This window comes from Centroberyx affinis, unplaced genomic scaffold (assembly GCF_046629955.1).
Source record: "Centroberyx affinis isolate AG114_WGS23_722 - 3 ecotype Tasmania unplaced genomic scaffold, CSIRO-AGI_Caff_v1 ptg000431l_1, whole genome shotgun sequence".
NCBI lineage: Eukaryota > Metazoa > Chordata > Actinopteri > Beryciformes > Berycidae > Centroberyx > Centroberyx affinis.
In genome coordinates, this window is record NW_027279095.1 from 369,640 (window position 1) to 397,453 (window position 27,814).

Sequence of the window (27,814 nt, forward strand, 5' to 3'; positions counted from 1 at the left end):
ACATTCTTTCTTTCTTTTACCCCCCCCTGCTCATTACGTGGTACAGCCCCGGGGCAAAAGTAGTCAGGCCCACCCAGGACACCCTGAGAGCGGCCCGCGCCACAGGTACCTCTCTCCTGGACTCTAGAACCACGGGAGGATGATGGAACCAAAGCCACGCCTATCTAGAACCTTGATTTATATCAACACAACCCATGAAAAGTAGTGTTCTTGATTCCAGCAGAACCCTTTCTTCCAGCAATTGAAGAAATATTGATCACCTAATCACAAATCAGTCATAGTAAAAGATTTGAGCTCAAGATGTGTAGTAGTTCTGATTGCAGAGGGTAATCTGACCCATTTTGATTTTTTTAGCCTCTTCAAATTGGTTAATTTCCTGTTGTAAAGCCTTAACCCTGTGTTCCATGATCCTCCCTTATTCTAGAAGCCACGTTACCAGCTGTTAAACGAGTGGGGAATCGCCTACATCAGGCCGCTCCCTTTCTCCTTTAAATGTTTTATTTCTGTGCTTTTCTTTGCCCTGCTCCTCTTCCTTGCTCTTTTGAATGGCAGCATGAAATGTTGTCTAGTCATACTTTTTGCTTCTCACTTCTCAGAGTAACCTTGTAGTACTCTCCTCGCCCACTAGATGGCATTATCTGAGTCCCAATATTGCCAATATTGTGTCCCCCCCCCCCCCCCCCCCCCCCCTCCTCTTGTTTTTCTTTTTCATGTTTCCTTCCTCTGTTTCATTCTCTTCATAGTTGAGAAGCAGGATGTTATGCATTCATGCCTGCGGTCTTTCCTTCCACCTTGACTCCCACTGTCTCTCCTCTGTTTCCCTTTTAGACCTTTTAACTTACTTCTGTCTCTCCATCATTTCCGAACCAACTCTCTATGATTTCCATTAGACAATAATGGCACATAGGCCCGGTGAAGCCTCAGCCTAAACTAGTCTTGCCATGAGTGGTGTAGGAGAAATAATAAGGGTTGTGTTCCACTGATAGGATCCTTTATACGACAAGCAGTGAGCACCGTAATCTCCCTATTACGTACTAATGGCTGCGGAAATTGAAATGTAGCAAAGACGGCCGGGTTGCCATGGAGATGAGAGGTTTCTGGCCCTAAAACATGGACCACCTGAAGGAGACACACACACACACACACACAAATACACTGCTCATGTTGCTGGTGCTTGGTCACACTCGCCATGTTGTGGATGTGGGAGGAGGTTCTCAGCATGTCTGTCCCTCCTGCAGCCCAGTGAGGATGAGTCGGAGTAAGAACATAGTGTTCCTCCCCTCGCCTCTTGGCTCCAGCACTGGAAATCTCTGGAGACGCTTTTGGCATTTGTCCTGCTTCTGCTTGGAATGAGACGTGACATTGAACTCTCACACACTCGGCTCTAAAGCCAGAGCATTTCCCCCAGTGAGACGGAGCTGGCTATCTAGGAATGTTCTTGGTTAATTTTCAGTTATATGTGCACGAGCGTGTTTGTGTGCGTGTGTGTGTGAGCGTTGTGTTGTCTCTACTGTGTTACTCTCTACTTTCTGTTGTTTCTTATTCTAACTCTCTTGATCTCTACTACCTGTTGGATCTCGGTGTATTTCCTGCATTTTTGTGTTATAGTTTTCCTTACTGTTGAGTATATGTACCAACTTATTTTTGACCTGGGTCAAATAGTATTTGCAAATAACGCATTTGTTTTAAGCAACTTGGAGTGACTGAATCGCAGAGTTTACCGCATCCGGACAATTCAGATTCCGTCAGGAAGCTTGTCAATCACAGAAGAGTATACCTAATCACTTTTAATATGCTTTCCTGTGAGTGTATAAACTTTCAAGCACTCACATGGTTGGCAAACCACACCCATATGGTCCCTAAGTAGACTACATCAAACCCCAGAAGTGTTTAATTGCTGTTGGGTGAAAACCTTGTATCTCCAAAATGTCCACTTTAAGGAACTAAGAAGAACAGCCTTGTTTTTAGCTTGATGACGAAGCATGTTTGAGTTTATCCAGGCGGATTTGAAAGTGTTTCATGAGCCCAAGAGGTTGGGAATTTTCTCAACCCATAGAAGAGCATGTAATGCTTCAGTTGAACTGACAACATGAAAATCAACAAAATTGATTGAGCAGTGATTTGCAAATACTTGTGAACCCAGGTCCGTTCTCTGCTGTATTTAACTCCCGTCTCCGTCTTCCTGCAGTCTGAGCAGATCACCAGGCGGCGTTGGCTGCGCTTCCTCCCGTTCTGACCTTCCAGACAGTCTCTCCTCCTCGACCTCCTCCTCAAAGGGCCAGTCCTTCCTGCTGCGGGTCCTCAGGGCTGCGCTCCCCGTCCAGCTGCTCCTCCTGCTCCTCATTGGTCTGGCCTGTCTGGTGCCCATGACCGAGGAGGACTACAGCTGCCACCATGCCAACAACTTTGCCCGCTCCTTCCATCCCATGCTGCGTTACACCAACGGACCTCCGCCCATATGAGGATCAGCTAATTAGCTAACCTACCGCTTTGCCAAGGACTCCACTGACTCGTATGAATGTTTCCTTTTCACCCGTGCCCTATAGCAACAAACTTTTTCCCTGTTGGGAAGCAACGCGCATATGAAGTGATTTAGAGGTGATATCAAGACTTCCCCCCACTAACATTAGAGACCTACAGTTCTGAAATCACCTCAACTCTTTGAACCCAGCTCCAATCTCCAGGATTAATGGACCTTTATCCGGGATTCCCCACAATCCAAATAATTCATGTTGTTTTAATTCTTTCTAACTTAAATGTGTATATTATTTTTTGAAAGTTTCTGAAGAAACTTGTGAAATCAATGAAAAAGAAAGCACTATTTATATACTGTATGTCGGGAGCCAAAGTCGACCGTGCTGTTTGTCCATGCAATTCAGTGCTGCTACTATTTATTTTATGTTCAATCAGTTAGTAGATTCTTAGTATCAATGAAGCTAAAGCGCCACCTAAGAGTGTGGGATATTTTACCTGTAAATTGTAGACTAGGAAAATGTTGCAGCTTGAGTAGCAATCATTCACAGTCCGAGATGTGAAGAGTTTTGTTTCAAAATGAGATGTCCACCGTTTGAAGAAAGTGTCACCTACTCTGACAAAATGACTGAATAGCACAGAATCAAAACAAAACTAAGAATACTTTCTGAAGGATAATAGGTAGCTTAATTCTTTGCTTGACAGATCTGTAGCCTATACTTTAGAGATATAGAACGATGAACTTCAGGTAATGACTTTCTTTTTCTAAAATGGCTGCATACGGTTTTGGAAATTAACTCTTCATATGTTGGTAGAGCTAAAATTTGAACCTATAGCACTGACATGAGCACTGTTGAAGGTACTGCACTGAAGCCGTCCAGCCAAGATGGCCGACTTCTTTCCCCAAAAGCCAAGGCTTGTGTTCCTGTTTTTAATTTCAGTATTTCAGTATTTAATCAACTTGGGCAAATACAAAAAAAGATGTGAGCTCACTTGTAAAGAGATTCAAGTGATTTGTATATTGATGTTGAAATGCCTTTGAATACAGGCGGTTATTTTTTTATCTTTCTGTTTGAGCATGCACTTGAAAGTCCCTTGCTTTTAAGAAAGCCAAACAATCACTGGTAGTGTTGAAGTAGATGGCTGTGATATGAAATAGTATGCTTTGTAATAATGGCGATAATTATTCTAACGTGATGGAGACATCAGAATCACTGCGTTGTTACAACGGAATCTGTAAAAAAAATGATGAAATATGAAAATGGTTATTTATGTATGTACAGTTTGCTAATGCTGACTTCATGAAGAATACTCTCTTTGCATATAATAAAACATTAAATATACATTCTCTTTCTTGGACTTGATTTTGAAATATAAGCTTATAGGAACTTTAATGTCAGATGAATACTAGAGAAACATGGTGCTGAATGATTTTTTCCCTCGATGCCTTTATTTATATTCACAGTAAAACAAATGACACTCAGGTCAGGTATGACTGGATTTACACTTGCAGCTCAAGTGACCAAATCCAATTTTCTGATCCTATATAATAGTTTGGTGAGGCTGTCCACATGAGTCTGTAAGTGGCACAGATCAGATTTACTACAGACTAGACTGTAACTGTAACTGAGTATTTGGTTATCATTTCTATACCCCTTTTTTATTGCCATATAATCTCTATGATTTTGTCAAGTGTTTGGCCATTTGTATTTTCATACTTATTGTGCTCAAGCTGACAGGACACTGCATCACCATGAGCAATTATGCACAGAAGAATGGCCATGTTAATTACCTCCGCCAAGGAGGTTATGTTTGTGGTTTGTTTGTTTGTTTGTTTGTTTGTTTGTTTGTTTGTTTGTCTGTTAGCAGGATTACGGAAAAACTACTGGCCCGATTTTCATGAAACTTCGTAGAAGGGTATAGCATGGGCCAAGGAAGAACCCATTAAATTTTGGAGCAGATCCGGATCTGACTCACGAACAAGCAATAATAGCACGAACCTTGGCGGAGGTCTGCGCTCTCTGAGTGCCCTTCTAGTTATTAATATTATTTGACACATTTTGCATCCATGGTTCACAAATTAGATGTGGTCACGCAAAATCAACAAATAAGGAAAAAGGGGCTTGTGTCAATACAGTAGAAAGATCTTTCCTTAATTCTCTCACAGTGGAGCGGGGCTGTCTTTTTGGGACATTTAGAAGATTTGGTTTTGGTGAGAAAATTCTCTCCTGGGCTAAATGGTTCTACATTTCACCAAAGGCACATGTACATACAAATAATTATTCTGAATATTTCTTGCTCGGTAGAGGCACAAGACAGGGCTGCCCCCTATCCCCACTGCTATTTATTGCAGCCATTGAACCATTAGTCATTGCATTAAGGTCCAATAGGAACGTTTCAGGAATCATTAGAGATTGAGCAGAAGGTTTCTCTTTATGCAGATGATTAACGGTTGTTTCTCTCCAATCCCCAAAACTCTAATCCCCTCACTTTGACCACAATTGAACGTTTTATTGCTATATCTCGCAAAAATTGAATTTTAAGGGTGAGCTTATGTCGGGTTAAGGTTAGCATTATGTACACTTGGCTGCAAAAAATAAATCTTTTGCTCAATTGCCTTTCAAACTAAACACTCAACACTCCCTTGCATTTGTGCAAGGGGGTGCACAGAACATGGTTAAAGTTAGCTAATATATTTCCTGACGTTGATCCTAATTGTGTTAGATGTCATCAAGGACAAGCTAGCCTTTTTCACATGTTCTGGACCTGCTCTTATCTGTCATTTTTTTGTGACTCTGTTTTCCATTCCATCTTGGCCATGTTAAATTGATGTAAATTCAGACCACAGTGTTGTATGTTCATGTTTATTGAATATCCCTATACTGTATGTGTGCATGGATGTGTGCACATACATATGTATCTCTGTACATGTGTGTGTGCATACACATACATACATACAAATATAAGTTTTTCATCATTGTATGCATATATGTGAGTATGTATGTGCACGTATATGCATGCGTGTATGTATGTATACACTTATATGTTGTTTTTTCCTTCTTTTTTCCTCCCTTCCTTTCCCCCTCCTTCACTGTTGTGTGTCCTGTGTTATGTCCTATACTGTGTGAATCTAAAAACTTCCCTAAATAAATCATACAATAAAAAAACAGCAATGTCCTCTTATATAGTGAGGTAGATATAATAATCATGACCGAGGTTAACCGTAGAAAATGCAATCATTTTTACAAATTTGATATTTGGATTTTGCTTTTGATGCTTTGATGCTCACACTTTTTTCTAAAGTTGAAGCTGCATTAGACAGAAATTAAACAATCAGATCAGTGCCATATATGGTAAGAAATTGAGGCGTAGTAAATCCAGCCCAACTCAACATGTAATCACTGTATTAGTGGATGAAAAGTAACCAGTGGTAGCTTTCATATGTGGTGAAAATCTAGAATAATGGCATCAAAACAACAATCAATGCATTAGATCAGCTTGGACCCTGTCATAGTTCACATTCTGCCTCAAATGTTAAACTCCCCCTGCTCTCTCTCTCTCTCTCTCTCTCTCATGCTCTTTCTCTTGCTGTCTCTCTCCTCCACACAAACACAACACACACACACACACACACATTAAACTAATGTGCAAGTAAGCATAGACAACAGACCTACTATACACAAAAAGCTGTGGAAAGGGTTAAATTACCCAATACCAAAATTTGACTTCCTTTATTATTTAATTAGTGCTCCAGGATTTGACCCTACAATTAATGTAGCAATTCAAAATTCAATAGCACAACCGATATATCCCCACCACTGTTCATTTCCCTTTTGCCAAATAGCATTAAGTTTAAAAATATTGTGTGTGCACATTTCCCACAAGATACCTGACATTTGGTCTTCAAGAATGTTGGCAGTTGCATTGGCAATTTAAACATAGGAGAAATTATACATTCATAATTTACACCAGCCTCAGTGTACAGTAGTTTGGCATGCAATCATCCTTTATATGCAAAAGTGAAAACAATGCCCAATAGCCCCTTGACCCAAGAGGAAGTGCACTTTGGTCGAGGCAGCACTTGTGAGTCCAGCAAATGTTACATATAGACTCCTACTGGATGAAAGAAAAAATAGCTAACAGCATGCCACAATATGTCTTAACACCTGCCATTTTGGAAAGAATAAGCTGTACTGCTAAAGCCATTAGAGACTGACTCAAAATCACAAATCTTATGAAAGGCAGCGTAGAAGAATAACCGCATTGAAGCGCAGATTGTAGTGATTTAGGGCAGTGCAAAAGAATAACTGCTGTTACTGAATAGATAGCTAACTAAATGGCTACAACTAGAAAATCACTTAATTTATAAATAATCATCTCATGAAGTGAATTCAAATACAATCTCTATCTTTCAGCCACCTCAACACCCTCTGATTTTGTATTATGTTCCATCCATTAGAATGACTTTTGACATTTGCACTATCTACAGATCTTGGCTTCTGCTCTGTCTCACAGGATGTGGGTGCAGTCAGAGCGGGACACACCATACTGGAGGACCCCCGGACCGGCCGCTCTGCTCTGGCCCTCATGGCTGGCTCGGGCTCCTGTGCTGGAGCCCACTGAGGACAAGCTGCTGCTGCTGTTGTTGTTGCTGCTGGTGGTAGAAGGAGGCTCTCTGTCAGCCTGGGCCCAGGACTGAGCAGCTTTGACTGGGTGGTGGAGGCGGTGAGCATCCAGCATCTCCAGCAGCAGGTCGTACAGAGGCACTTTGTTCTTGCACTTCATGCTGTACAGGTGCTCCATGCCTTTGTTGCTGCGGGGAGCAGTAAACAAGGGGGAGATGGGGGATTAGAATATGTTCATGAATCAGATAGCGCTGTTTTCTGGTCGTTTTACAAGCTGAGGGTGAGATAAGACCATCCAACTCTAGGTCCTCCTTTAAACTGCACTTTTTATGCTTTCTTTTACTTAAACAATGGTTTGTATTTTGTTTTTATTTTTGTTTGAATTTTTCTGTGCAATTTTCCCTTTAGTGTTTTAATTCATTTTCTTTACTTTCTTCATTTATTTCCAATGTATTCCTCACATTTCAAATTAAACAAGTGGTTCTTCGTTGGGTTATACTTTGCTAAACTTTCCTAACTCCAATAAACCAAGGTCACAATGAAAAGGCATTTTGAGAGCATCTTGCTTCCTTAATGTGATATATTTCCTGTTGAAACAGGACATTCAGGCGGGACATAACAGGGGGAAGTTCACTCAAAAGTGTAAACCAGAGTAAGGTCACCATTAAAGATACACTGTTTTCCATGGAGTTAAAGTAGAATTTTGGTATAAAAATACAAGAAAATACAAATTTCGTAAATGTTTTGGCATTTATTGTTAAATAGGTATATATATTGGCATGGGAAATTAGCTAAAAAGGTGAGTCATTTTTCATGTCACTGTGACTTGGTGGCGAAACTGAGTAACAATCTGACTGTGGATCAAATTAAACATTGATGATCCAGGCTAAAATTCGCCTGAACTCAAGATGAGAATGATGAGAATGATGAGAATGATGAGAACCACTGAGAATAGAGAACCACTTATGGTTCTAAAAAATGCTTTTTTAATTCAGCTTATTGGAGCATTTCATACATCTTTGTATGTCTAAAGGGGTTCTCTACAGCACCAAAAAGAGTTCTGCTATTGAATAAGCCAAAAGAGCCCTTTCCTAAATACCACATAGAACCCTTTTTTTTTTTACGATAGCTCCCAGTCTCTCCTCACCTCATGTGCCTGATGTGGGAGAGCAGGAGGAGCAGCTGGGCTTGCCGTCTCGACTGCTGCTGAACTGAGCATCCCGATTGACCGATGTGATGTATGAGAGTGTCGGTGATGGTGTCCAGCATGTTTTGCACCGCCAAGCTGTCATGAAGGGGCTCCATTGTGCCGGTACAGAAAGAGAAGGCACCTATCAGGAAAACATGAAGAAGCACGAGAAGAAAAAGTTCAGTTTCTCCACATTTTCCAGCTAATGCCCCTCTGCTCTTAAATAGAGACTTCAATAGGGAGTAAAATACACCTATAAGCACTCATATGGTTTGCCACAAAGAACAATACAATGATATACAATTTTATATCTTACCGGACATTATTCATACATGCATTAGTCTTGTGTGTACATAAATGCATAATAGTTTATCACTTTATAGGTTTTAAAACATCTTGCCAAAGGACTGCAGTTGAAAATTAGCCAGTTGGCTAACACTGGCACATTTACAGAAATGTTGATTAATGTGTGTTGTCCTTATAAATAAATAAACAAACAAACAAATAAACAAACTCACAAACTCATTTTAGAGTCTATGTCAATTACAGTTACAGTATTGCCCACACAGCAATCAAGTGCCCATCCAGCCACAGCAGCTGCGCCAGTGTCATCCCAGAGGTATTTCAGTCTCCCTTATAGAATATCTCAATCTCTGGGACAAACACGGCCCTCTGCATCGTCTCATGTTGTCATGGGAACGGTTATCGGGCATATTGACGATACAGGTCTTTCCAGAACACTCTGTTCAGCTAATGTGCCTCAGTAGCATTCAGAGCTACACTTCTGTGGGCGTAGTTTGACACTGTTCAATATTTACTCATGGGAAAAGAAAGAGAACCTGTAACAAAGTGGTGTGCATGGGAACAAAATTGCATGGGATGAAAAAAACGATACTGGATACTGATGTTTTTGTGTTAGAGATATGTCTCTGTTAAAAAATTTTGCTACCCACTGTCAGTGTTTCCGGGTATCAGTTTGCTCTCAGTGTCTTTGAGAATGCTAAACAAGAAGATTAATAAAACCACAAACACAGGCAGACAGACAGACGCACTTTGCCTCACTCACCAGAGTTGAGCAGGATGATGGCTTTGAGACAGATAAACTCCTCAGAGTTGAGTTTGAGCATGCGAAAGCGGGAAACAATGGCCAGTAGCATGTCAAAGATCTCAGCCATGCCCTCCACACAGTTCCCTTCACTCCTGGAGAGCAGGGAGACATTACAAAAAAAACCATTTAATTTAGCACAAGACCACATAATGAATACATATGGTTTCGATAAAACATTAAAATCAGTTTAAAGCTACAAGCTGGTAAGATCAACTCACAGTGCATTTGAAAGATAGTTTCAAAGATAGTTCTAGACTGCAACACTCCCTCAAGGGAGATCCTCCTTTGGAGAAAGTACCTGGCTTAATCTGCGACCAAGAAACTATCCAAAGAAGGGCCAGATAAACAACTAATGGACTGAGGCACTGCAATGCTCCAGCTGTCAGCACGGTTGAAAAAGTGACAGGAAGAAGGATAATATCCAGTGGCTGAAGTGCAAGATAAACTTGGACAGCACAGAGCCAAGGGAATTTGTCTACCCTCACCCATAGCATTTTAGTCATCATGTCCAATTGGTGAGGACACTCATATGGGGACCAGGTTTTAGAGATAATACCCTGTAATACACCTTTGGATCAAATGGGACCATCAGGCGCATCAGAGGGTAAAAGCTCTATCTGTCTGTCTGCCTGCCCGTCTATCTGTTTGTCTGGTTGTCTACCTGCCTGTGTGTCTGTCTGTCTGTCTGTCTTCCCCATCCCTCTCTCTCTCTCTCTTTATGTCTCTCTCAATCTCCCTCTCTAAGGCAGATACTGTGGTTTGGCCAGCTTGTTTACTTTGAACACGAAGGGGAAATGGAGGGAACAGGCTGTGCCTGCAAAACAACCATGTCTCATGTCTCCCTGCATCTCTCTTTTCGCATTCTCTGCTCCTCATTTAGCTCTCTCTCCTTTGCCTCCTTTACCTCTCCCTCCTCCTCTCCCTCTATCATTCTTCCTTTTCCATCATTCCTTGCGTTGAGGCTTTGATTAAATCTCAGTCCTGGTTGCCAGCTCAGCACTGTAATGATGAGGGGGTATTTCAGGTTAGAGAGAGGCTGCTCTTCTCTCCATGGGGAACATATAATTAGTCTTTCACCCTTAGACAGACCCTTTGGAGAAGCACAATGGCTAGGCAAGGTGTGAAATGGAAAATCTACAATGCTGATTTATCACTCTTCAAGTGTGTGTGTGTGTGTGTGTGTGTGTGTGTGTGTGTGTTTTTGTGTGTGTGTGTTTTTTGTGTGTGTGTGTGTGTGTGTGTGAGAGAGAGAGAGAGAGAGAAAGAAGCAGAGGGACAAAAGCGTGGATGAAGGGAGGAAAGAGAGAGTGCATAAAAGTGTGTGTCACGTAGTAGTAAGGCTGTATTCTTCACTACCTGTCCAGTATGAGGTCCTGAGCGAAGATGAGTTTGCCTGGGCAGTGGATGGACCTCCAGATGAGGCCGATCATTAGCACCTCCAGCCAAGAGCTCTCCAACAGCTGCACCTGGTCATGGAGGGACAGCTCCAGGAAACCTAGCAAGACACACACACAGTGCACATTAACGAGCATTGCTGTATGGGCCAAAGTGGGGCAGCGAGGTGGCGTAGTGAGGAGTCCACTCCTCAATCAGAGGATGGTTCAAAACCCCCGTGACAGCAAGCATCTGCCCTGTGTCCTCGAGCAAGACCCTAAGGACTGACAGTACGTGATGTTTAAGTTCACAGCCATCAGAGTGACTTTCATTTTTAACACTCACCCCAGAGACACAATTTGGCATCATGACTGATTTTCAAGACCAGACCAAATCCACACTACAAAGCAAAATCTCCACTGTTAATGAGGGTTAAGTTTTCAGTGACAATTATTTTGAGTTGACTGGATACAACTCCAAATAAGTGTTGATTGGAGGGTCTGTCCACTCACAGAGCTGATATGGCTCTGGGTGAGTGTTCAAAAGTGTTAAATTCACTCTGACGTGCGTGGACATAAACACTGGAATTGTGTTATTTTTAATACTCAGACCTAAATTAACACAATTTTGCAGTGTACCGCCTTTAACAGTCCCACTCATAAAATACAAATATGTGTCTTCTTGTTTTTGGCCGGGGAAGGCTACTCTAAATGGCGAGATTGCACCATCTGCAATCTCGCCGCTTGCGTCGGGACTTTATCACTTGCACTCAGCTGCCTCAATTCATATCTAATTACAGCCTATTCACTACCACTATTGCTCTCTGCGCCCTGTTTGAGACTCCTTGCAATTACAACTGTGTGCCTTTGGGCTTTTAGTGACGCACATGGTTGTAATGCCTCAAAGCCAGGCTTTACTCACTCAGTGGGCCTGTCTGCTGTGTTTGTGTGTGTGTGCGCGTGTGTGTGTGTGCACGTGCAAAAGAGTGATGACGAGTGTCTTATCCTGCATTTAGACTCTATGGGGTGCCAGCAGATTGGCCAAACAATCCTCTCAAAGGTGATGACTGTAATTACCATCACTATAATGGCCTTGCATCTGTGTGTGTGTGTGTGTGTGTGTATGTGTGTGTGTGAGTGCCCGTGCCATTGTAAAGGTCTTGCATCACCTGTGCTGTTGCCTAAGCAGTCAGGTGCTAGGCCATAACCTCTGCTACACACACAGCATGTCTGAAGACACTGTTTCATTGGGAAGGTGACATTTGTTTTCTTTGACATGAAGTGTTCTTTGAGATAACAAAACAAATGAGTTTGAATGCAAGTAATAATTTCAACTGTCTTTCAGCTATCTACGGCAGCCAGGATTACTTTCACCCCAAATACAGTATTTTCACGTCATTATAGCCTGACAGACAAAAGTCAGTAGGGAAACTAACAAAAAGCCTTTTTACAGCTGATCATGTCATCTTATAGTCATTTTGTTATCTACATACAGACGTTATGTTGCATACAGTTGCATACAGTCTATGGCAAAAGCATTGGGGCAGTTGTGTGGGAATGTTTCTTTTTCTGTAGACTCATATGCAGATGCATATAAGGCATAGATACAAACTGTTAGCCAGTGACTGTGAATATTTATTTGCTTGCATATTAAAATATGGTGGGGAGATGATAGAGTCTTGAAATTCCAATGGGTGGGGAGTTTTTATTCCAAAAAAAGAGTACCAGCTGGAAAGTGAGTTTTGAAAACCAGAAATCTCAGCACCTGGTGAAGTAATCATTGAGTCACTGATCAATAACCCTATCAACTCCCCCCACATATATTATGGTCATTTGGGGCAGTAAAAACCATACATTGTGCCCCTTTAAATTCATATTTTTCTTTAAACAAATAAAAAATCGGGAGAGGACTTGAAACAAGTGATAATATCTTAAAAGCATGGTGACCACTCGGTGAGGTGCACTGGATGATTTATGGTTTATGATGGTTTATACTGATAACGATGATGATGATGATGAATATTTTCTGGCAGTGTAGCCCCTGTGTGTAACCGGTACTATATGTGTTCCAACCTGGCACCTTCTTGGCCCAGGTGATCATGTGGACCAGCTCCTTATCGGCCATGTTGGTGAGCAGGCTCATCATGGTGACATCGGTGTAGGGCCGGCTCATCTTCTGACGGGAACACAACACCGGGGGCTCGGCACCCTGGAGCAGGAGGAGCACCTGGGGAGATTTAAGCAATAAGCCATGAGAGGCTGTACTTTAAAGTTATGACTACTTTACAGCTAAGCTACTCTTAAGCTGCTCTAATATCACTGTGAATCACTGTAAAATCACTGGCATCGAGGGGCTTTTACATTTTAACTGATAATAATTGATATTGACTATTATTATTTAAGTATTATCAATTAAAAGTATTCCTCTTCCGCCAAGCAATGCGGTTCTTGGAACAGTTGCTAATCAAAGTGCTTGCTAAGTGACACATGTGAGTACCGGTATGAGTGGTGATTTGTAGTTAGCACATTAATATTTAGCCTAAATTAGATGTTATGCAGTCAAAGGGGTTCATTTATCAGGTAAAATGCCTTCAAATGCAGCACAGCCAATCAGAACTGAGGACTGGAACTATCTGTTTTATCATGTGATACAGAGCACTGCATTGTTCAATTGTATTTACAGAGGTATAAATAGTGTAAATGTTATTTTCTGAATGTGTGCATCTCTGTGTATCTCAGTTATCTTATTGCACCCACTTTTATACTTCAGGAAACTAAATAACAGATGTGATGTTAGCCTGATTTATTATGTTGCAGCACCTGGTCAGGAGGAATGCCAATTGTGGATGCTTTTCCTCCAGCTCCAACTCCTGCAATGCTGCTGCTGTGTTTCCTCCCATCCTGAGGGGGCGCTGCTCTGTGCTCCAGCTCCCTGGAGGCCTTGCCTCTGTCACTGGTGACACTCCGACGTTTGTCACGGCGCAAAACGCGACTCCCACGGTCCTTGCGCATACCTGGGGGATGGAGAAGGGATAGGAAAGAGTATGAACACACTCACATAGACACACACCCACCCACACACGCACGCACACAGGCATTTGTCAAACTTTTCCCACTGTAACCCCCACACATAACTCCATATCCTGTGCTTGCCATAGAATCCAGTTTGTATGGACTTCTGTGTGATTCAAGAAGTATGAAAACAAAAATGTGGGTGTGTGTGCTAATCAGTTGTTGTACTCCTTAAGAGGAAATCATTTCAAGGTCATGTTAAAGTTAGTCTCAGGCTTATCTGCATCCAGCAGCACACATAGTTGTGCAAATCCTCTTCGCATCAAGCCAGTAAAGGCACTGTGATTAATAGATGGCAATTAAACATTAATTAATGAAGAGGGCTTAGAGTGAGCATCCAACTAGTTAAGAGTTTATTTATTTGCAGATTAAAAAATGTTAAAACAGAAAGAACAGAAAAGAACAGATTGTGTATATGAGAAAAAAAGTCCTAAGGGGCTTGTAAAAACATCTAACCTAAAAAGAAACAAAAACATGTGATAACAGAAATGCAACTGAATTGGACAACAGAAGCTAAATGACAAGAAAATGCAAAAATGAAAACTGAGGGGGAAAAAAATCAAATTAAAACGACTACTTTGCATTTCAACAGCTGAGAAGAGCAGCTTTTAAAACTAGCCAGTTACCATCAAGAAGGCAGGATGTCTGCAGTGATGGATGAGACTTTAGCATGATAAACAAGGAGCCAGAGCACTTGAACGGAGCTGAGATGAGTTATGTGTGTGTGTGTGTGTGTGTGTGTGTATGCGTGTCAGCAGCTGTCTGCTAGTGTTTCTACCCACCTCCTTTCATCATGCCCACTTCGTAACACTTCCTAAGGCGGCAAGCCTGGCAGCTCTTCCTCCGATTCCTGTCAATAGTACACTGGTTGGTCGCTGGGCACATATAGTCATTGTGACCTGAAATGGAAAAAAAAAAAAAATCTGTTATTGCAAGCCCTCCACTCCAATGCAGGTTTAGGTTATTTAGTAGCCAGGGACAGTCTAGTCCCATTTCAAAATGATCTGAGATGAAGAAAATTAAAACATTCACTCTTAGCTTTATCATTGCCGTGGAGACCATTGCTTCTTTATGATTAGTCTTTTGTTGAAAGATGTCGACATATGCCAAAACATCCTACTAGACATTTTTGTGCTTTTTCCAAAGTCACTTAACAAACATGACTAAGCCACCTACAGCGGATGAAGCTTTAATCTGCAGGGAGAGAGACAGTGTTACATGGAGGGTTTACACCATGCTGTATGGAAGACACTGGATTCACTAACAATGAAAACCACAAGAAAAAGTGTGAGGTAACTTGTGTGATTTTGAACAGAGAAAACAATGACAGTGAAAAGTGACAATTCAATTTCAAGTCCCTTATTCCAAATTTCTCAGCGTGACTGTTCTTTTCAGTTTCTCCATTTCTATCATGAAAAATAGGAAGCAAACATTTGCTTTCTAGTTTTTTGTGCATATATTTCTTTTTCACTTGCACCTTTAAGTTGGGCACTTGTGTTACAACTGACCTTCATCTGAGCGCAACCATCTTTCCTTTTTTCTCCACTTCTTTCATGAAATCCACTGTGCTGCTTTGTCTGCCTTGATCAATAACACACTACATGAGCGGTCAAGCTCCAGTTAGACTGCTAACTGCTAACACACTGAAAGGCACACGAACCTACACACTATCACAATATATGTGACAAAACACACGTCCACATATGTATACAAGCAAAGATGCACACACCTAGAAGATGACAATCCTTTGATGCCAAAACTTCCATTTTCTCTACTGTGGCTGTTCCTTAGATTCCCTGATGTGTTAGATGAAACCACATCTCCCCCTCTATTGTGGACAGACAGCGACACTCATTCCTTGTGGGGCACAGTGCTCCCTGTTTTTATGTAAAGGGGAATCTATCTATGAGGTACTGTATTATTCATAGGGAACTGTTTTCTATGATAGATACAGTAAAAGACAGAATCAAAGTATCATTCCTTACTACAATCAACTGTAGTCAATTTGTGGACTTTTAGCAATTCATTTTATTTTTATCTGAAATCTCAACCACGACAAAAAAACGACATGATTATTAAAGAAAAGACGAGATAAGTTTTCAGAATCGCAGGACGTACCCTGGATGCTCCTCTTGAAGAAGGCCTTGCAGCCCTCACAGGACCACACCCCGTAGTGGTACCCAGAGGCGTAGTCACTGCACACAGCACAGTAGCGCGTCTCTTTGGCCATCTCTAACACCCCGGCCCCGGCCCCGGCCCCTGACCCCGCCGCACCGTACGACTCGGGCCCGTCGGTGCTGCCGCACAGTTCCTCCCTTGATACCGGCTGCTGACCGGATGGCACACTGGACCTGGTGGTGTGAATTATTTCATGCCATGCTCAAATAAATGTTTATTGTGTGTTTTTTCATTATAATGCTATCATAAAGCTATTAACCATAAATAATAATGCTGTGAAAATGCCATGAACATTGAATGCCAATAGTTTTCATATCATAAAACCCAACAGGATATCAACTCAAAGGATTGCTCTAATTGAAAAAGGCCCCAGGATAGATCTCTTATTAGAAAAGAGAAAGAACTAAAGTAAAAGTGAAGTCTATTGGTTACACACAGAGTGCTATTTTCCATGCAAGTCAGGAAGCGATCTGTACATGTGGACTTCTGTTGTTCTTACGTATTGTTCCTTTCTCAAGGTCCTTAACAAAGTCCTTAATCTCTGGAATTAGAAACCAGGGCAAGGCTTGATCCTTTCTATTAAGATAATGGCAATGTTATGTTATAAACGGAGATTAAAAAAATAAAAAGAATGTTGTTATATAATCATGTTATGTTCATAACTGTATTTTGAGGACTAAACAGAATTGTCAATGCCATAATTCAGGTCATGAGTGAGTGATATAAAATTTAGTTTATGTACAAGCATTTTGTCCTACTACCACTAAATAGGAAAAGTGCAAGGCAGTAGAACAAATAACAATGGTAGGAAATATTAAATGAAGGGATTATAATAGAACAATCTAGACATAATTATTTGTTTTCCCTTCATGGCTCACATTCTTTAATCATGTATTCAAAACGTGGTGGAGTGAACAGAATTTCCCTTTAGAACGAAGCGAATCAAAGACATGAGCCAGACAGGTCTATTGATGTTTTGATTGAATTGTCAATGGCAGTTACACAACAGCGCAAACAAAACTGACCTAAGAACTCAGGGTTAAGCACTGGCAGTGGCATCTATTATCATTCAGGTAAAACAACATTGAAGAGGGTCAAAATAACTCACCCCTCCATGCTATACATTTCAAAATGTACAAATTATGGCCAAAATATATCACATCCACTAAATGATTCTGAAAACTGTAAGGAGTCACACATACCTGTTTGCAAAGCATTTGAATTCACTTTTTTCCCCTTCTGGTGATATGAATGTAAGAAAGAGAAAACTACTCCCTCACCTGTAGACGGGTGTTGAGGTGGTCTCCAGATAGTAGGGCTGGCTTGGCACCCCTGGGTGGCTGGGCGGGTGCATAAAGGGGCTGAGTTGGGGGCTGGAGGGCACAAAGACGAGAGGACTGGTGGGCCCACTCCCCAGGGACTGCAGGCTGCCATTTGAGGGGGGTCCGTGGGCATCCAGCGGGGCAGAGTAGTAGCCAGTGGCGGAGTGGCTGTAGAGGGGGGTCGGGGCGGAGGCAGGGGTCACGTAGTCATACGCCCCCTCCAGGAAGTCCACGGCGGCTACCCCTCCAGGCCCCCGGCTCTCCTCGGGGTACATGTCGCTGAGGGGGGCGCGCGGCGGCGGTGGGGAGAGGGTCTCCAGCGCTGAGGCAGCTGGGCTGATCCCGGGTCTGAGTGCTGGTCCGCGAGGCTGCCTGCTCTGCGCCGGGCTCTGCCTGGGCAACATCACAGCACAACAGCACTGATAAGCAACATGATTTAGACTGGCTCTCCCAACGGTGGGAGGGGGGAGTGGAGAAGAGTGCTGCTCTCCCTCTCTCTTTTCTCTATCCTCACCACTCTCTCTCTCTTGTTTTTTCCACAGAAGCCCATCAGGCAACTTGAAGGAAGGGTCCACTGTTCTTGCAGTGCCTTTTCCCTCTCTGCCTCTAGCTTCCACCCCCCCTTGCCAAAGAAACACACATCCAAAAAGACTCCTCCCAACCTCCTTCAGGTTTTTGTCAGCAGAGCTTTTCCCTCTTTTCCTCTAATAAATCTCAACTGATGTGTGGGAGGGAGGGGAGTGTGGGGGGAGACAGAGACAGAGAGAGAGAGAGAGAGAGAGAGAGAAAGAGGGAGGAATGGTGATACGCAGACAACTTCCCTATCCTTGCACTCACACTTCTATAAAAATGCTTTCTTTCCACTTTACCTTTAAAAAAGCTTTCAGCGGTCACAGCTGGTATCCAGAGAGAAACGTTAAGCCTGCTGCAAGCCTCTCTCTGAATAGTTATCATTCACTTAGCTGTTATTCAGCACACTACCAGAATGATGTATGACCAGTCTGACTCCTTGTAGCCAGATTATTGAATACACCTGAGACTTGTGCGCAAATCAAATCACTGTGGAAATCAGATACATTAAGACAATGGTTTAAAACTACAAAGGGGCCTAACAGAAGACTGAATTTATTGTAAGTGAGACAACACTCACCTCTTACGCATTAATCATCCTCACCTCCTCTCTCTTAGTTTTGAGGGCTGCCGAGTGATACTGGAACTGTTTGATTCCTCTCTTTCTCTCAACGCTCGCCTCTCTCATGTCTCTTATTCTGACTCTCAGACATCTAGCTGGGCTAGTTGGACACAATGGGAACAGGGGGCAGGTTAAAAAAAGGATAAACAAATTAAAGATGCAGCCAAATCGATAGTGATGGTGTGTTTGAGTGCCAGGTCACCCTAACACAGCAAACAGAGCAGGAGGTCAGATCTCACTCCAGTAGCCAGTATTACACAATCCCAAATGGGGAAAAGACAGTTATTTTAATCAGATATTGCATGGCTAAATTCCATCTTTTGATAAACATATAAAGGCAATTAATTCAAGAGAACTGAAGAAAAATCATACTGTTATGACATTTCATTGAGGAGAGGCAGATGTGCAATGAAGGACAGCGATGGGAATTTGATCAGTCGGTCAATCATTACTTTATCAGTGATAGCCACAGATCAAATAGAACACTATATAAACAAATCAAAGTAAAGGGACAGTGTATTTATGCAAATGTAGATTTAAAGAAATGAATGTTCATGTTGACAGCACAAATGTCCCAGGTGTGTGTGTGGCTGTCAGGGATTCTTCCTGTCCTTGCATGTTTGGGACCAGAAGTCAGGGTCAAATACAAAGCTTGTGAGGTGAACCACTTAAAAGAAAACAAGAACACAACACACTGGCATTATTTTCAAACATTCAAAGCTAGTGTAAATTGGAACCAGTTACTACAGATGTGGATGCAGAAATATTCTTTAAGCACATACTTGCATACTTGTTTCAGGTTATGAATTTGTTGGTAAATATTTAATGATAAGCATCACCAGAAGACAATAAAACATGGGCTCTGAATTAGAATCTTCCATGGGATAGCGTGTGATGTGACCATTTCCATGTGGTATTGTCAGCTGACCCACACACTGTCATTTATATACAAGAGATTCATGCAAATGTGCATGCTCACAAGCAACTGTTGACCTCCAACTCTGAGGAAAAATGAAACATTTAGCACTGGGGCTTCATTTTCCCCATCTCTGTGCAACATCTTTCTTCGGTAAACAACCCAATTTCGGGACATGTCAGGTCAAGTGGAAAACAAGTAGCACTGATGATAACATTATGTTTCTTACATTTTCCCAGGATAAAATGAAGACACTATGATACATTAGAAAGCAGGAAAATGAAGGGTGACAAATTAAACGACTAAATCACCTAAATGGGTCAAGATAGGCTCCTTCTTACAGTAATTCTGACTTCATTTTCATAACAGACCATGTTCACAAAGCATGTCAGCCTCCATCCCACAGAGCAATGCACATGCTGCAGCATTTCCAGCTGTTTAGTTGGGCGTGTTTCTAGGTCCATTCTGATGCTGGGGATACGAAAGATCAACACTGGTTCTACAACAAAAAATAGCAGATCAGAGAGATTTACAAATGCTTCACACAGCTGTGATAAAGGGACAAAGAAAATGTCAAATTGATTCACATGTAAGCTATCTGAGGAGCTATTTTCACTGTGTAGAGAGGCATCTACCTTACTCGCAGTTTTAGTTAAATTGTTTAGCGTCACACTATTTGGCTACCTTAGTAAAAATTAATTTGCACTGTTGCACCTCTTGGCAAAGCGAAGTGTTCTGACCTAAATTGGCTCAAAATGGCAACTTATCAATCTAGTCATTTGATGCTTTGCACCAAGGGACAGTCATGAAAAAGGAGTGCTGCCAAAACAAGAAACTCAAATATTATTATCCACATGGTCCATTATATTCTCATGCTTGAAAAAGACGACGGTGGGGAAAAAAGACCAGTCATTGCAGTTCTTTATTGAATTAATCTATTGTTAAGAATGAAATCATTTACCCCAGCAGCACTGAGAAGAATTCAGTTAACGATCACCACTGAGGTACCAGCACTGGCAATGGGGATTTAGATGACATAACATATTGTGCACTGAGACATCCACTTTATCTACTGAGATACAGAGGTCTGGGTTGCTGTTATTTAGAAAACAGGCACACATTGTCTGTGTTACTGTTACACTGCTCCAATGACAGTCTACCAACTTCCAAATTGGGTAAAACTTTTATCAAATGACCTTATGATTAGCCTACAGTGATTTGACTAAGGTGAACGTAAAGGACTCTGCACACTTTGATGCATGCATATCAATGACAGTGAGTGCATCTTCAGTTTTTCATTTTCCTTCTCAATAGCATGCAAAAACAAAAGTATTGCTGCTCTAATAATACAAACTAGGATGGAGACTTATAAAGTCCAATTCTAACTCAATTTGAACTCAATAATTGTAAATAACATCTACGTCAACATGTAAACATTAGGATTCGATATTGTGCGAATGAGCTATGAGCCATTTTAAAATGCCACCTTGTTTCTTCACCTCGACAGATACAAGTGTCACTGTAAACAATCTTCTCGTGTTTAAATCTTGGGGAACCCTGTTGGTGTGAAAGTGCTGAAACTGTAAGTACTGTATGAGATGGTAAAATAATTAGCCAATCAAACATTTCCTTGTATTGTGGTCTTCTGTATTAACATGATGAAGTGCTAACCAACAGTAAAGAACAAAGACATAATTTAATAATAACCTTAAAGAGTCCCCATACCTAAACTATCTTATGGCTTACAAACAACTCCTCCTTAGTCACTGCTCAGTGTAACGCTTATTGAACGCTCATCTCTCCAGTGATCCCAGTGCCAGTCTTATTGTTCTGCGTGTGGGCTGTAGAACTGAATGACAGCGTACTTGCCGCTGGTCATCCAGTCCGGATCTTGGGTGCTGAGCTTCTCTCCTTGGCCCGGCTGCAGACCGACCTGAACGTTGGCCTTTAGAGTCCTCAGGCTGCACAGCGGGGCGGGCCCAAAACCCCGCAGTGCCATGTCAAAGCCCACTGTGTGTTCCCAGTCCCTGTCCCCCGTCAGCTTCCTGTAGTTGAGATCTCCTTTAAACAGGACCAGGTCTGCCCCCTGGAGGGTCGCGTACAGGTCGGGAGCATCGGCCGCCATGTCACAGAACTCATGGGGTAGCGTCCAGAAAGGATGGTCATGATAGGACCACACGCCCTCCTTCACGTAGCTCTGCCACTGGACGCCGCTCTTGGACATCCACTTGTGATTGGCTGCCATGGTCTGCCGGATGGTCCATTGGAAATCACTGGCGGTGACATCAGAGACAAACCAGGGGATGGATTTGCCGTGAAAACGGACCTCGCGGGCCAGACCTGAGGAGACCAAGAAGTCGGCTAGGACCAGGTCAGAGACCAGCTCGAAGCCGGCGTTGTCTAGGACAATGTCCACTCTGCCCGGGGTGGTTTTCCCCGACTGTCCTGGCCGCTGGGCAGAAATAAGAGTTGACCACACCATGTTGGAGTCATCTACCAGGATGAGGGGTCGCAGGCTGGCAAGGGAATCTATGGGACTGGTCTTCTGAGAGTTCTCTTGGCCAGCAGAGATGGACAGGTCACACTTGTTCCCCCATAGAGACACCTGGGAAAAGTCAAATAAGCTTTAAAAATGATGCATCTCTTTGGTAGAACATTTACATTTCTTAGTGCAAACACCTCTATATGGGTTCATGAGTGGTCAACCACCAGAACTGGCAGCTCATTGGACCTATAGTCAGCCCCACTGTTTCATTTTCATTAAGAAAATTACAATTTAATTTCATCTAAAAATCATACTTCTAACAATAAAAACAAGGACACTTAGATCCAAGTAATATTACTTCATCAATCAAACTTTTCATTAAGAAATTTTGCCTGTCTGTAAGATACTGACAGCAGGCAAATAAAATCCAAAGTGTCACTGGTGACAATGGATCCCCAAGGCCGCTGTTGTTGGAGGTTGAAGGCTATGGAGGTGTGCATGAATATAATTGGGTGTTCTACCAAGGTGGCATATTGCTTTCGATCAGAGAAACAATAAATCATGGGTAGAATAAACAACCCAATTAAACATAATTAAAATGTGTTTCAAAGTATTCAACTACCAAGAAAACATCACTCAGCCTCTATAACCGTACATCTCTATTAAATACTGACCTGTAGTAGTTTGTGCAACTGCTCAAACAGTTGATTCTCAGAGAGCTCCTCCATGTTCTTGTTGAGGCCTTCCAAGTATGTACACAAGGCCATCACAGCCTGCTGAGACTCAAAGAAGCTCTGAGTCTTTCCCTCATTAAACGCGTCAAAGTCACTGATGGGAGGACTGCAATTAAATTGAGAAACAAAAGCATTGGAATAGATATATAAATAATAGATAATAAGATAATATAAAGAAACAAGGAAGTAAAAGATGTCTATATAAGATGTACATCCCATTAATCCCTAATTACGTCTCATCATTTAATGTTAATACAATCATATCTCATTGTCTAATGCTGCCTTGAAGTGCTGTCTGAAATTTTTTAATTATGAGTTGAGTGCATATGAACAACCCAAAGACAGTGGTAGCTACGACTGGGAAAAATCACAGTTTTCTATGATGGCCTGGTTGCTGAGATGTAACATTTAGGGGGTGTATCCTGAGGAATGGTGGAGAGCATGGAAGCTCTGTCAACAATTGATAGTAAAAGTGATTGCTTGCACTTTCATGTAAAATAATATGCATTGTTGTGCGTTACCATTTTCACTCTTCGATAAACTTTTAGTTACAATGCATTTTGTGTATACTTCACCTAAATTAATAAATTACATGCCCAACACACATTTTCTCCTATTCACTCTGCCGTTGCAGCACAAAGCAGCTCTGTGCCGCTTGATTTCCAAAATAAAAGAACAGCCACAATAACTACTTTTGTTAGAAGGTCCATTTTGTTATCATTTCCAACCAAATGAATTAGCACCAAATCCTATTTCGAACCTCAAAAGCAGGAGCTTACGAGGAACACCTGAAGGCAGCAATAGCTCCCATTAACAGTCCTCTACCTTCATCCTAAATCATAGCTAATAGGAATATATACATGCTTCTCACTTGAGCCAGAGAGCCTCCTGTACTTTGCGATACATGTAGCACTCCACATAGAGCCATGGAGACTTGAACCAGCTGACAGAGTCCTGGTCCCCTTGCAGGCTCTGCTGTCTCTGCAGATACTGGTTCCAGGAGTCTGCGTCTTCCAGGCCATCTGACATGGCCAGGATTGCCTTGTCGGTCTGCAGCTCATTCCTCAGCTTGGACAGTAGAGAAATGGCCGCCTTTTCTGCCCGGACACCCTCCTGTATGGAAATAAAGGGGGCAAATAGACGAGACTTAAGTCGTGTTTTCAAACAGCCTCATAATTTCCTGACAGCTGATTTAACGTTACATCAGGAAGACAACTCGAATGAATTCAGCAAGGATGTGGGTTATAATCCTTACCTCTCCATACTCTTCAAAAAACTTGTTTTTGTTGCGATGGATTGTGTCTACAACTTTCGTCAGGATGGTCGGCAATCTGTCTTTCACTGTCAAATAAGCAAATGACCTGAGGAAGAAGGATAGCCAGTGACAGTTTTTAGCACAGCTAACTTTTGGCTAACACACGGTGACTACACGGACTAGTAAGCTAGCCGGCTAATTAGCAATGGATGTAAAGTGGCCTTTGCTTTGCAGACAAATTCCGACTGCAATAATGTTATTTACTAACATAACGTTAAGTTACATATGAGCAAGGGCCTTGTACTTAGCTATGTATTCGAATGTATACTCCTGCTAGCTATCAGCAACCCATGTATTCAATGTTAGCAAGTTAGCTAATGCTACTGCTGGTTTGGACTGCAGACCTAGATAGAGGAGCTATTTTGATACAGCAAAGTAGTTACCAACAACATTTAAGCTCATTATAAAACATTTACAGCAGCTGTCTACATACCCAACCACTTTGGCAGACAGGGAAGGAGGAACTCCGTGCACAGCTTGGTCAGTCGCCATCATTTTAGCAGTAGGAAGGAAGTTGGAGCACATTCAAATTAAAACTTTATGTATATCCTTTGCATAACAGAGGCAGGACGCCTGCTTGACAGCGACTTGTGATATTCATCATTATTCACTGGATGTTATTTAAAAGCCACAGCAGATGTTATTAAGATAAGATTATACATTTTGCTGACAAAAACTATTTGTATTTTATTTTTTTCTTTCCTGGTTTCCTGTGGACTTGGGTTTTATTCATCACGCAATGCTACCATCAAGCGGTACCAAATTAGAATGCAAACTGCAATGTCGGCAATTGTGCCTACGGCGCTGCGGTTGCATTTCATGTCTTAATTTCAGACATGCTACATGGTCGTGGCTTGCTTTAGTTTGTCTAACTTGTGTGTCACTTATTAGCTTTGAGCCTTTAACGCTTCAAAACTACTCTTCGGAGGTGGCGGATCGAACAGAAATCTGCGCTGCTGCATTGCGCACTGAATTTGGAGGGTAGTCCGTTGTTGCGACAGCGTCCTTGGGCATCCTTTGTTGTCCAGGGCAACGGTTGTCATGGAGACGTTAAGCCGCCCTATCAGGAAAGCGCAGAACTCGAACCCCCAAGGCGTTTTGGCGGGAACAGGAGGAGGGGTTGGGTGGGTTTGGTTTGTGAAAGAATTTGTAGCGAGGCATTTCTTCCCTGACGAAAATCACTATATGTTCCTGTAATATTCCTATGGTGACTTAAACTGTGCATGTGGTATTCTGTAATGAGTTTAGAGGCAAATATTATAATAGTAATATTCCTTTAGGGAATTACATTTTTGCTGAGACATTAGGCCTACTGTCGCCTTCCAAAATGTGTTATAGGGTTGCTGTAGCTGGGTGGGCTGACTTCACTGCTGTGCAGCTTTCATCGTTAATACCGACGAAAAACATTATTTATTCTCAAGAATTAGTTTGGTGTAATCAAATCTCAATCCAATTCCGTAATAAAAGCACAAACAAACACGCTATCATTAATACTCTGCTTTGCATGAGGCCAGTAACGCATACACACCCAAGCTTGCTGTCTGCGGCAAGTCATAATGTCTTTTGCCCAACCGCGGCATACAGTATAATGACATAATGCCATGTTTACAGTCCGTTCAAGGCTGGGAAAGGGAAGGCCTTTCCGAGGGGCTCCTGCACTCTTCCCTCTCTGTTTTGAAGAACATGACCAATTGATTGGATACACTTCCAATTACGTGGGTGGAGAGATAACCATATTCCTTTAATTCTGACAGCGCCCCCCCCCCCCCCCTTCTCTCTCCCTCCCTCCCTCTCTCCCTCAAATCAGTCGCTATGGGAACCCGGGAGCCCGTCGTCAGGATGTGGGGTCCCGCCGTGTCCTTGGGAGTGGGTGTCCAGCTGTGTCCATCTCCGGTGTTCACCCGCCACCCCCCTCCCTTCCCCCCGCCGGGCCCCAGCCTGGCCGGATCTGTTTTCCTGAACCGAGAGAGGGGGTTTGTGGAGTGACTCACCACTCCGGTTTCAAAACAGGCCATGGCCGGAGGGAGAGGGGGGGGGGGGTTAACATTAAGGGCCCTGTTTAAACAGGTGTTTCTGCTCACCACACAGAATCACACATGTAGACAACAGTAATAGAGCTTATCGAGTGTTATATTTGTGCGAGTGAAAATGGATAGGGCTGTGTTGTGTGTAAAGTCGTTTGAAATTGTATACTGACGTCAGCATTAGTTCAATTAGACGTTTATCTACATGTTACATTTTTTTTTTGTTTTAATCTTGAAGCAATTTCACGCAGGCTGTGCTGTTGGTATTGAAGATACATATGTTGTTTATCCCAGGAAAAATCAATTTAGTGGGAATTAGTGTTTGGAAGGGGGCAGTCATGTGAAAGTCCAGTGTGCTGTTCTGTGAGAGAGAGAGAGAGAGAGAGAGAGAGAGAGAGAGCAGTACCCTACAGCACTTTGACCTAATGGTAGAGCGTTATGGTCTGGTAAAAATTCTATTGATGAAAATGTATTGATTTCAAGGGTGAATGAGAGTGAGCCACTGATAACAGTTTATCTAAAAGGCTGCTTCTTTCAACAGCCCCCTGCTGTGGGACTATCAGCATTATAAACATGCTTTTGTTCTGCTGTCATTATCATCCACCCTCGCACCACCAGTGGTTTCAATCAGTGTGTTGTGTTTTCTGTTTGTTGTGAAACATTCACTGCCCCCATAGGCCTCCGTTTTTTATCAATTGACTGGCTCCGGTACAGTTGTGGACCGCATCAGATCTGTTGTTTGTTGACAGCCTGGAAACTTAAAGGCCCCCCCCCCCTCCCCTGCATTATAGAGGTTTCTGCCCCCTCCCGTTCCTCCCTTCTCCTTTTACACACCCCATCCCCTCCCATTCTCTCTAAGCCCCAGCCCAGCAAGCCTTTTCAGCCAGCTAAAGTCCTCAGCTTAGGCCGGTCCTCCTGCGGTCAAAGACGTTCTCTGCAGCCTCATACATTCCTGCCCGCGCTAAACCTGAAATGTAACCCTGAAGGACGGGTCTGCCAAAAGCTGGTATTTACACTGGGACAATATCCACCGGCTCGCTAGGTCGCCACGTCACACAGCTGAGGATCTAATGACAACATATCTGTGTGCCTCCAGTCTCCTGTCTGTGAAAAGATCCTCCTACACTTCATGTGCTTCCTGACAGACAGTGTGTGGTTTGGGTGCAATCCATTTCCAAGACCTCTGCTCCGTCCCTCTTCTTGCCCTTCCTTATTTCTGTTCAAAGATCATAGATGGATTTCCCAAAAACATTTTAGCACATCAGTTCCAAACCTCTTTTGGCAGGCAACCCCCTATTGAGGTCAGAAAAGAACAAGAACCCCAACATAAGAAATACATGGCAATTATGTGGCCTTATGTTACGGGTGTGCAATAAATACGCTACAACATTCACCCGTCGAATTGATCTTACAAGTTGGACAACTTATTAGCAGTATGGTGTTTTTTCAGTGGCTTCTGTGCAGTCCAAACGCTGTTCAAAACAGTTTTTCAATACAAAATAATAAGATATTAATACTGTAATTTTAGTTTGATTAAAATATTTTAAAGGAATCCAATTTTAATATGAAGGTACCCCATGTGGGGTCCCATCCACACTTTTGGAGAAATCTGTGTTGTTAAGATCATCTTTGTTCTGCTATAAGGCAATGGAGAAAGCTCAGTGACAGATGCTTTTATGGGCTGTCCTTGATATGTATAATTGGCTTATACTGTAAATTGCAATTCTCAGGTCCCTGAAACCTGTGAGAGAGAGTGGATGGGAACATCAACAGGAACAACTTTCCAAACTGGGGCGGAGCCTGTACGTT

General features: G+C 42.4%; 3 protein-coding genes across 3 annotated transcripts in view; 1 reads left to right on the forward strand and 2 right to left on the reverse strand.

Moving 5' to 3' along the window:
* Positions 1–3,789, forward strand: part of syne1a (spectrin repeat containing, nuclear envelope 1a) — a 131,654-nt gene extending 127,865 nt beyond the window's left edge. The window contains exons 147-148 of the mRNA XM_071516808.1: positions 47–105; positions 2,189–3,789. Coding sequence (XP_071372909.1) covers positions 47–105; positions 2,189–2,462 — 333 coding nt within the window. The 3' untranslated portion in view covers positions 2,463–3,789. The remainder of the gene's footprint in view (positions 1–46; positions 106–2,188) is intronic.
* Positions 3,790–7,253: 3,464 nt separating this feature from the next.
* Positions 7,254–17,614, reverse strand: esr1 (estrogen receptor 1). Its single transcript, XM_071516783.1, is given in 9 exon segments — positions 7,254–7,285; positions 9,353–9,486; positions 10,751–10,889; positions 12,841–13,066; positions 13,551–13,565; positions 13,681–13,781; positions 14,622–14,738; positions 15,958–16,190; positions 17,298–17,614. Coding segments are annotated over 9 exon segments (1,314 nt in total).
* Positions 17,615–19,093: 1,479 nt separating this feature from the next.
* Positions 19,094–24,536, reverse strand: armt1 (acidic residue methyltransferase 1). Its single transcript, XM_071516793.1, has 5 exons — positions 24,415–24,536; positions 23,922–24,027; positions 23,538–23,779; positions 22,607–22,772; positions 19,094–22,052 (listed from the first exon to the last, which is right to left on the reverse strand). The coding sequence occupies exons 1-5, from the start codon at positions 24,504–24,506 to the stop codon at positions 21,270–21,272; spliced, it is 1,389 nt and encodes a 462-aa protein (XP_071372894.1). The 5' UTR covers positions 24,507–24,536; the 3' UTR covers positions 19,094–21,269.
* Between the last annotated feature and the right edge of the window lie 3,278 nt (positions 24,537–27,814).